At 44.8% G+C, this 10,800-nt stretch overlaps 1 protein-coding gene across 1 annotated transcript in view; it reads right to left on the bottom strand.

The window, feature by feature from the left end:
- Window positions 1–1,204: 1,204 nt before the first annotated feature.
- LOC115118701 (transcription activator BRG1) overlaps window positions 1,205–10,800 on the bottom strand; it is a 34,313-nt gene continuing 24,717 nt past the window's right edge. The window contains exons 24-36 of the mRNA XM_065001366.1: window positions 10,533–10,619; window positions 10,294–10,340; window positions 10,033–10,199; window positions 9,462–9,625; window positions 8,089–8,358; window positions 7,234–7,311; window positions 6,804–7,022; window positions 6,235–6,497; window positions 5,849–5,957; window positions 5,661–5,762; window positions 5,117–5,273; window positions 4,759–4,895; window positions 1,205–4,588 (exon numbers count right to left, since the gene is read on the bottom strand). Of these exons, the coding sequence (XP_064857438.1) occupies window positions 4,553–4,588; window positions 4,759–4,895; window positions 5,117–5,273; window positions 5,661–5,762; window positions 5,849–5,957; window positions 6,235–6,497; window positions 6,804–7,022; window positions 7,234–7,311; window positions 8,089–8,358; window positions 9,462–9,625; window positions 10,033–10,199; window positions 10,294–10,340; window positions 10,533–10,619 (1,836 nt within the window). The 3' untranslated portion in view covers window positions 1,205–4,552. The remainder of the gene's footprint in view (window positions 4,589–4,758; window positions 4,896–5,116; window positions 5,274–5,660; window positions 5,763–5,848; window positions 5,958–6,234; window positions 6,498–6,803; window positions 7,023–7,233; window positions 7,312–8,088; window positions 8,359–9,461; window positions 9,626–10,032; window positions 10,200–10,293; window positions 10,341–10,532; window positions 10,620–10,800) is intronic.

Genomic DNA, 10,800 nt, shown 5'->3' with positions numbered 1-10,800 from the left:
TCCCCCTTCGAATAGTCTATTGGTATAAATGCAAAATATCTCCAGAATGCTGTTCTAGTCTACATCACGGTGGCGTCAGAATCGATTTCTAACCCCCTAAATCAGTGGTTCCCAAACCTTTTCACTCAGGTCCCATTGGGGGAACATCCCGCCCGTCTATTTCGACCTGTTCACACCCCTCTTGTTGGCGGAGAGAACATTTAGCAGTTTAAAGCTATTTTTTTTTGCAATTATATACATTTTGCCATGTCTAATGTTTATTCATGTGATATTTGAGTGGCTCAAACATTACAACAACATCTATGGCCTAAACTGTTCTATTTGAGAAGGCTGCTGCTCCCTACTAGCTTTTGCCCAATGAGGCCTTTGCCTGGTTCCCCAATCCACCCAATGTGCCTCAAAAATAAACATCAGTTCTGATTGGCGTATTCCATGTTGTTTAAACAGGTTAGATAGAAAGACATGAATTAATTGACCTGAGTCACCTGACCTTAAATGGACCTCTTGCAACCTCTTGTTGATGAGAGTTTGTGTCTGTGGAATAACATAAAATGTGTTTTTGGTTGAGGTTGACCTGTCAAGAAGTGTTCTTCGCATCACTGTTTCTCTGTCAGAGAGAAACCCTTCCAAGTCATACACCCTCTGTCAAAATACCCCCCCCCCACACACACACACACACACACACACTCATCCACTCAGACGGAAGAAGGAAACAGAAGAAATAAAAAGGCATTCATCTGACCTATCTAGTCTACTAATAAGATAAGAACACACCTCAGTTCAGCTGGGAAAGGCTGCTTGGAAGGTTTGAGTGAGATCGCCTCACTGTGGACAAGAACTGCCATTACACCATCATGCACTAAGCACAATTACCTGTAGATCTGAAATCAAATGGAAATCATCACGTTTCTTTATAAGAAATTGAATATGAATACTGCAGCCTATATATCTCAATGGTTTCCTTACTGTAGTGTATTGTAGTCTTGAAGATCCAGTGAATGACTACACGATACAGAGCTCCCCAACATGAGGGAGGGAGTCGAATACTGCCGCTTTGGTTGATACCTCTTCTAGGGCCCTGTGTTTTGCGCAACCATTTATCTTGTATCTAAAACCTTTTCCACAAATGATAATTACACCAAAAATCGAAGCAATTGACGTAGGATGGCCCTGAACTATATGACATGAAAGTAAAAGAGGACAGTTTGATGAAAAAGCTTTAAATAAAAGGTTCAAATCCAGGCATGTCACATAATTGCACAAAACATTCAGACCTACTCATAACATTAACTTTGTCATATGAAAAAAAATACAGTACATTGGATTGTATCCTACACACATACATTGAGTATACACAACATTAAGAGCACATGCTCTATCTATGACAGACTGACCAGGTGCATCAAGGTGAAAGCTATGATCTCTTGTTGATGTCACTTGTTAAATGCACTTCAATCAGTGTAGATGAAGGGGAGGAGACAGATTAAAGAAGGACTTTTAAGCCTTCAGACAATAGAGACATAGATTGTGTGTGTGTGTGTGTGTGTGCCATTCAGAGTGTGAATGGGCAAGACAAAATATTTAAGTGCCTTTGAACGGGGTATGGTAGTAAGTGCCAGGTGCACCGGTTTGAGTGTGTCAAGAACTGCAACGCTGCTGGGTTTTTCACGCTCAACAGTTTCCCATATGTATCAAGAATGGTCCACCATCCACAGGACATCCAGCCAACTTGACACAGCTGTGGGAAGCATTGGGCCAGCATCCCTGTCAACAAGGGCCAGCATCCCTGTAGAATGCATTCAACACCGTATAGAGTCCATGCCCCGACGAATTGAAACTGTTCTGAGGGCAACAGGAGACGCAACCCAATATTAGGAAGGTGGTCCTAATGCTTTGTACACTCAGTGTATACATGCATCTCTAGAATGACATAACCATAGATATCTAACACCGTACCGCCATGAGCCGTACATGAATACAGAGAAGAACTACTGTCCCTCTGGTCCGTCATCTTAAAAACAACAAACATGGAAGAAAATGTGCAAAAAACAGTTTGACATTTTGTTTAGCTACGCTAGGAAAGCAGCACAACATCCAAATAGAAGCATTTGAAATTTCACGTACTGCTACATAACTTAATGTATTATTAATACTTAGGGGCAAACCTAACGTCCATTTAAATATAATGTTCACCTGGTCAGCAGCGACGTCACTGGGAGACTTTGGGATACATTTCATTCGATTGGCCCTTTCCGGCTATGCACCTTTGAAAGGCAACATTTCCGCGTTGGCAGAGACCGCATTCACGGTAAATGCTGCCTATGTAGGCTCAATCGGGAATGACCTTTAAATGTCAAGTGCGCTATGACGAGGATCATCCACGCTTCTGGATTGAATCCAGGCCTAAGTGAGACTAAGTGAAAACTTGACCTAAATGGAAGTTAGGATTTGCCTCTTAATGAATTGTTATACAATCATCAGTAATAACAGAGTGGATAGTAATAGTATAGTAATAACTACTGTAAGCAGCATCTCTGGTGCAGTTACTGGGCGAGTTATGGAATAATACATGGACAGGTACTGTATGTCAGTTTTAGCTTGGGGTCAATTCCATTTCAACTCAAGTCAGTTTAGGACGGAGCCTTGCTCAAATGTACACAGATTCCTAGAACCACCACAGAAAGAAACGGTGGCAATTCTAACAGAAGGCCTCTGTCAAAATAGAAGATTAACACACACATACAGTGTCTTCAGAAAGAATTCACGCCCCTTGATTCCACATTTGGTTGTGACAGCCGGAATTCAAATTGATTTTGTGTCACTGATCTACACACAATACCCCATAATGTCAAAGTGGATTATTTATTTTTTATTAATAAGAAATTAAAATCTGAAATGTCTTGATTCTATAAATATTCAGCCCCTTTGTTATGGCAACCATACATACGTTCATGAGTAAAATGTGCTTAACAAGTCACATAATAAGTTGCATGGACTCACTCTTTGTTCAATAATAGTGTTTAACATGATTTTTGAATAACTACCTCCTCTCTGTACCCCACACATCCAGATAATTGTAAGGTCCCTCAGTCGAGCAGTGAATTTCAAACACAGATTCAACCACAAAGACCAGGGAGGTTTTCAATGCCTCACAAAGAATGGCACCTATTGGTAGATGGGTAAAAGAAAAAAAAATAATTAAAAGCAAGACTTTGAATATCCCTTTGAGCATGGTGATGTTATTAATTACACTTTGGATGGGGTATCAATACACCCAGTCGATACAAAGATACAGGCGTCCTTCCTAACTCAGTTGCCGGAGAAGAAGGAAACTGCTCAGGGATTTCACCATGAGGCCAATGGTGATTTTAAAACAGTTACAGAGTTTAATGGCTGTGATAGGAGAAAACTGAGGATGGATCAACAACATTGTAGTTACTACACAATACTAACCTAAATGACAGAGTGAAAAGAAGGAAGCCTGTACAGAATAAAACTAAATCCCGTTTGCAACAAGGCACTAAAGTAATACTACAAAAAATGTGGAAAAGGCAATGCAATGTTTTGGGGGGCAAATCCATTACCGAGTACCACTCTACATATTGTAATTGTTAAGGACTGGGGGAGTTTTTCTGGATAGAAAAGAAACAACAGTCAAAATCCTAGAGGAAAACCTGGTTCAGTCTGCCTTCCACCAAATACTGGGAGATTAATTCACCTTTCAGCAGGACAATAACCTAAAACACATGGCCAAATATACACTGGAGTTACTTACCAAGAAGACAGTGAATGTTCCTGAGTGGCCGAGTTACAGTGTTGACATACATCTACTTGAAAATCTATGGTAAGACCTGAAAACGGTTGTCTCGCAATGACCAACAACCACTTTGACAGAGCTTGAAGAATTTTGAAAAGAATAAAAGGCAAATGTGGCACAATCCAGGTGTGTAAAGATCTTAGAGACTTACCCGGAAAGACTCACAGCTGTAATCACTGCCAAAGATGTTTTTACAAAGTATTGATTCAAGTCATGTAAATTAGATATTTCATTTTCAATAGATTTGCAAACATTTCTAAAAACATGTTTTCACTTTGTCATTATGGGGTATTGTGTGTAGATGGGTGTCAAAAAAAAATATATATTTTTGAATTCCGACTGTAACACAGCAAAATGTGGAATAAGTCAAGCAGTATGAATACTTACTGAAGGCGCTGTATATGGCCTCAACTTCCCCCCCAAAATACACCAGACATAATAAATAACACTTTTAGTAATTGACACATATTACATTAACAAGGTTGTTTAGATCGACTAACAGTATGAGGCAGTAGTTTAGTTTAATAGTAGTAGTTTAATTAGTCTATTTTCCACACCTAAGCAGTGCTTCAGGTCCAGTAGTTGTTGTTATGAAAGCTGTGCTAATTTACATAACAGGGAGGGAGTTGGCGTCAATATGAAGTGAAATTCCCCAGTGCCAAGTAGATATGAAATGGAGTTGAACGAAACCTGGTAATAATGGAAGTAGAGTTGGAGTAAGTAGCTAGTTTCCATTTAGGATTCTTCATCGGTGCCACTGGGGGAGCGTTCCTGTGAGAGAACAGGAGAGAGACAGAAATATAAAGAGAGAGAGAGAGAGAGGGGGGAATATTTCTGGGTGCCATGCACAATATGTGCAACACATTTTTTTGCAGAGGGATTATAAAACAAAACATCAAAGATGGAAGGTGCAAACACACACACACCTCCTCTCCCCTCACCTCCTCCTGCTCCTCTTCAGTGTCGTCGTCGCTGACTACAGGTTTGGCTCGGGTGCGTCCCAGACGTCTCCTACCCTTCCCCCGGTCACTACTCTTCTCTCTCCGTCCCAGACGGATCTTCACCTTCACTGAGCGGGCTAGAGGATGGACACACACACACACACACACACACATTCATATCATACACATGCAGACACACACACAAACACACACGCCACAGGATCAACACAACACAGTTTATTGCAAGGTCACAGAGGTGGCTGGTTTAATCGTTCTTTCTCTGTCTTTCATTCATTCTTTATTTTTCTCAATATATATATTTTTTCCTTCTTCCTTCCTGTGCTTCTTCATTCCTTACTTCCTTTCTTCAGTGATGACTCACACTCTGACTCGGAGCCTTCGTCCAGGTCCTCCTCCTCTTCCTCACTGTCCTCTCCCTCGCTGTCCTCCTCCTTCTCGATCTTCTGTCTCAGACTGGTGAACACCGACTGGAGCACGATGGAGTCCTCGTAGATCTGGGAACGAGGCAGCAACCAGACCGATGTAGCTATTTTAGGCTCATGCACAGACGCAGATGGACATGTGCCAACAATGGTATTGTTATTTGGTCCACTGCGTATTGTTATTCAGCCTTAACCTGCTTCAAAACATTCAAATAAAAAAGTTGATCAAAAAAAGGACTGGTCCCGTGATACATGTTTACACAGTAACAAGAGGGCTTACAGGAAGAGCAGTTACAACTCCTGTAATCAGCATCTCTAATGAAGTTACTGGACGATGTGAGTTAAAGTCCATAAACACACAAAGTCATTCACTTATTTAATGTACTGTTACATCTATTGTCATCAATGTGCTTGTGTTGTTGTGTACTCATTCCAGTGTAACGTGTGTGTGTGTCTCACCAGTGATCCCTCCAGGTTGAAGGTCTGTGCGTTCTGAAAGAGTAGCATCACATCTCTCTCCAGGTCTCCGAGACTACGGTATCTGTGGCTACGGATCCTCTCCTACAGGAGGGGCAGACAGGAGAGCGGGAGAGAGAGAGATTAGAGGGGGGATGAGAATGAGAGTGTGTGTGTGTGTGTTAATTTACCTTGATTTTCCTGAAGTCGACAGGCTTGCGGATGAGCTCGTAGTACTCTGGCAGCTCTTTGCGCGAAGGCAGCTGGATGAAGACCTCACTCAACTGACGACCATTACTGCTGTGAAAGACATCACCAGAGATACTGATGTTAGTGCCCGTAGTACCGATGTTACACAGACGGTCAGTATTGCAGCATGTTGTGGCCCATATGGGGAATCCGTCTCACAACTCTGGTGTTGCAAACACCTTGATCCAACCTAGCCTGGTCCCAAACACGTTTGGCATGACAAGGAGTGGCGTGACGACACAAACAGACTGGTACCCAGGCTAGCTCCAACCAGCATGTAAGTCAAAATGGCAAAGCAAGCTGAAGAGAACACCAGCCCCAGTCTTACCTGTCTTTGTATTTAATAACAGCGTCCACTATCTTCTTCATCTTCTTGGTGAGAGCGGGGGGGTTGGGGGAGAGTTTCTCTGCGGGGGGGCGTCCCCTCTTCTTCTGTCTCTTCCCGTCCTCGTCCTTGTCACGGCTCCGCCTGCCCCCCGAGGAGGAAGAGGAAGGGCCAGGGAGGTCATCGCGGTCACGCTTTCGCTTCCGGGTGGTCTTCTTGTGACGCACCTCCTCCTCGATCTCCTCTAACGTGCCTTCCTCAATGGCCTGGAGGGAGAAAGAGAGGGAGGGAGAAAGAAAGAGGGAGGGAGAAAGCGAGAGAAAGAGAGAGCGAAAGAGAGGAAGGGGGGAGAGAGAAAGAGAGGGAGGGAGAAAGCGTGAGAGAGAGAGAGAGAGGGAGGGAGAAAGCGTGAGAGAGAGAGAGAGAGAGAGAGAGGGAGAGAGAGAGAGAGAGGGAGTAAGCGAGAGAGTGAGGGAGGCAAACATGATGAGCACCTTGTCACTTGATAAACAACATCAAATGAATACACCATTCCCAGAGTGTAATTTGACCCCTGACCCTTGACCTCTAACCTTGAGCCACTGCTTCTCGGTGAGTGAGTCACTGTAGTCCACCTCCTTGCGCTGGCGGGACCCCCTCCCGAACATCTTCTCCTCTTCCTCCTCACAGGTGAGTCTCTCCACCTCTGCGTCATCCTTCATGATCCAGGTGGGCAGCTCGTCCTCCTCCATCAGACGGGGCTTACGGCGGGGGTTCCGAGCGTCCTCACGCCTCCTGTCCAGGTCCATACGCTGGAGGGGGAGATAGAGACAAGGAGAAGGGGAAGGAGAGAGGAGAAGACAGAGGTAGAAGGAGGAGAGGAGAAAGAGGAAACAAAGGTGTAAGGTAGTAGGAAGAGAAAAGAACAGAGTATTCTGCATCATTGTATGTATAGATATTGGATTGGCCCTTGATACGTTGACCCAGAGAAATGACCACGATGACCAACAGACACTAACTAACCATGAAGTGGTCAAACTCCTCCTCGCTCCTGGCAATCATCTGGTTGACAGTCTCATCGTCTGGCACCTCGTCCTCCTCCTGAGCAGTCAAACACACATCAATGGACAGACAGACACAACACACAGCAGGACAGGAGGACATGAGCAAAGCTAAAGCTCTATCCACTCTAGCCTGGTTCCAGATCTGTTTGTGACCATATGACCAATGACAAGAGGAATTGTCAGACAGAACAAACAGGTCTGGGACCAGACTATCCAATCCACCACTCTGTAAAGAAGAGCTCTGTGACAACATCAAGGAATGGGTCAATATACACAATATGTAAAGTCTTTAAAACACTATTAGCATTCAAAAGAAGTGTAGATGAAATACAATCCACGTTGTGTTTGTCCACCGAAGACAAATACACAAGGGACAAAATGTGTGAGAGAAAGAGAGTGGTGAAAAGGCATTGAAAGAAAGAAAGTGAGAGACAGAGAGAGAGAGAGAGAGAGAGAGAGAGAGAGAGAGAGAGAGAGAGAGAGAGAGAGAGAGAGAGAGAGAGAGAGAAAGAGAGAGAGAGAGAGAGAGAGAGAAGAGAGAGAGAGAAAGAGAGAGAGACAGAGAGAGAGACAGAGAGAGAGAGAGAGAGAGAGAGAGAGAGAGAGAGAGAGAGAGAGAGAGAGACAAAGAGAGAGAGACAGAGAGAGAGACACAGAGACAGAGACAGAGACAGAGAGAGAGAGAGAGAGATGTATAACGGATGAAAAAGAGGAAGAGGGAAGAACAGTACAACGGAGAGAGGTAGGTGTGTCAGTGGGCAGCGTGGGAATTCTGAGGGTGTGGGAGTTCCGGGCTTTTGTCGTTCACACCCACCCAAGACCCCCCAGACTTCCACACGCCGCCCGGGGCCCCGACCTCGTCCTGTTCCTCGTGCTCCAGGATAGCCTGCAGGAAAGCCCGGCGCTCGTGGCTCGATGACTTCTGGTCAAACATGCCGGCCTGGATGACCTTCTGGTCCACGTTGAGTTTGTACTTGGCCGCCGCCAGGATCTTCTCCTCTACGGAGTTGACGGTGCAGAGACGCAGGACGCGGACCTCGTTCAGTTGGCCGATGCGGTGCGCACGGTCCTGGGCCTGCAGGTCCTGGAGAGAGAGGGAGGAGAGGTGGTTAGAATACGGTAGGATACTTTGGGCTGAATCGTTAGACATTCGTAGTTCAAATTCCGATGGCAATGATTCAGTTAGTATCTGGCCCATCTGGCCCATAGTATCTGGCCCATGGTGGCATGTCAATACTAACATGTTTTTTATTTCACCTTTATTTAACCAGGTAGGAAGTTGAGAACAAGTTCTCATTTACAATTGCGACCTGGCCAAGATAAAGCAAAGCAGTTCGACTCGAACAACAACACAGAGTTACACATGGAGTAAAACAAACATACAGTCAATAATACAGTAGAAACAAGTCTATATACGATGTGAGCAAATGAGGTGAGATAAGGGAGGTAAAGGCAAAAAAGGCCATGGTGGCAAAGTAAATACAATATAGCAAGTAAAACACTGGAATGGTAGATTTGCAGTGGAAGAATGTGAAAGTAGAAATAAAAATAATGGGGTGCAAAGGAGCAAAATAAATAAATAAATAAAATAAAATAAATACAGTAGGGAAAGAGGTAGTTGTTTGGGCTAAATTATAGGTGGGCTATCTACAGGTGACAAAACGTATGGCACTATGATAGACTGCATGCAATTTGTTGAGTAGGGTATTGGAGAATATTTTGTAAATGAGATCGCCAAAGTCGAGGATTGGTAGGATGGTCAGTTTTACAAGGGTATGTTTGGCAGCATGAGTGAAGGATGCTTTGTTTGCGAAATAGGAAGCTGATTCTAGATTTAACAGGACAAGTTCAGTGGGATATTTTGTACTTCTAACTGAATACTCACTCAAGTAATGTTAAAATATGACTTCAACTATTAACACTACTAAGTGTACCTGCTGTGGGCTCCAGCCAATCCCTTAGGAGTTGTGTGTGTGTGTGTGTGTTACTCCCCCCTACCTGCTGTGGGCTCCATCCAATCCCTTAGGAGTTGTGTGTGTGTGTGTGTGTTACTCCCCCCTACCTGCTGTGGGCTCCATCCAATCCCTTAGGAGTTGTGTGTGTGTGTGTGTGTTACTCCCCCTACCTGCTGTGGGCTCCATCCAATCCCTTAGGAGTTGTGTGTGTGTGTGTGTGTTACTCCCCTACCTGGTGAGGGTTCCAGTCAGAGTCGAAGATGACCACGGTGTCAGCTGACTGCAGGTTGAGGCCCAGCCCGCCGGCTCTGGTACTGAGCAGGAAGATGAAGTACTGGGAGGCTGGGTCGTTAAACGCCTTCAACAGCATGCCCCTGTCCTCTGCTTTGGTGGTGCCTGGAGGGAGGGAGAGGGGGCGGAGGGAGGGAGAGGGGGCGGAGGGAGAGAGAGGGGGCGGAGGGAGAGAGAGGGGGCGGAGGGAGGGAGAGGGGGCGGAGGGGGCAGAGGGGGAGAGGGAGGAGGGGAGAGGGAAGTGGATGAGTAAAACACAGCAACTAAGAGAGACAGAAATCCCAACTTTGATTTTGTATCATATGCATAGCAGACATGGGTTCAAAAAGTATTTATTTTCTAGACTATAAAATACGTTGAGTATGATTGAGTCTTTATGGAATGTCAGATGGGTGGGTTTTGTACCGGTTGTTCCATTGCACCAGGCATGTATTAGAAAAGACGCCAAGTAACTATTTGAACCCAGTTCTGATACCAAGACACACACACACACACACACACACACACCGTACCGTCCAGACGCAGGTGCTTGAAGTTGCGGTAGGCAAAGTAGTCCTCCATGATGGTCATGAGCGAGGTCATCTGACAGAACAACAACACCTTGTGGTTGGTGGCCCTCAGCTTGGGCAGGATACGGTCCAGCACTTCAAACTTCCCTGAGGCTCGGTACAGGTCAAGACTAGGGGCAGAGAGAGAACACAATCAGGCCAATAGAGTGAAAGCATTTTGGGTGGTTGTTGTGAAAATGACTCTCAATCGACTTATGCACTTACCCACTCACTATCCCCCCGGAAAATCCTAAATGCTCAGAGAAAGATTCCTGTGAACAAATTCAGAATTGTGGTGGGATTAGTTAATCAATAGAAAGTATACTCCCATTGTATGTACCTCTATCTGTGTGTGTGTGTGTGTGTGTGTTCCCACTGTACCTCTATCTGTGTGTGTGTGTGTGTGTGTGTGTGTGTGTGTGTGTGTGTGTGTGTGTGTGTGTGTGTGTGTATTCCCACTGTACCTCTATCTGTTGGAACATGTAGGGATGGTTACAGATCTTCCTCAACTGCATGATGGTGTTCATCAGAGTCTTGGTACCTCCTTTACCCTACAATAGACACGCAGATATTACAGGAGGAGTTCAGGATTTACCCTACAATAGACACGCAGATATTACAGGAGGAGTTCAGGATTTACCCTACAATAGACACAGATATTACAATCAGGACACGCAGATATTACAGGAGGAGTTCAGGATTTACCCTACAATAGACACGCAGATATTACAG

This window comes from Oncorhynchus nerka, linkage group LG15 (genome assembly GCF_034236695.1).
Source record: "Oncorhynchus nerka isolate Pitt River linkage group LG15, Oner_Uvic_2.0, whole genome shotgun sequence".
NCBI classification, from domain to species: domain Eukaryota; kingdom Metazoa; phylum Chordata; class Actinopteri; order Salmoniformes; family Salmonidae; genus Oncorhynchus; species Oncorhynchus nerka.
Note: the sequence above shows the minus strand (reverse complement) of the source record. Positions and strands in the feature narration are given on the sequence as shown.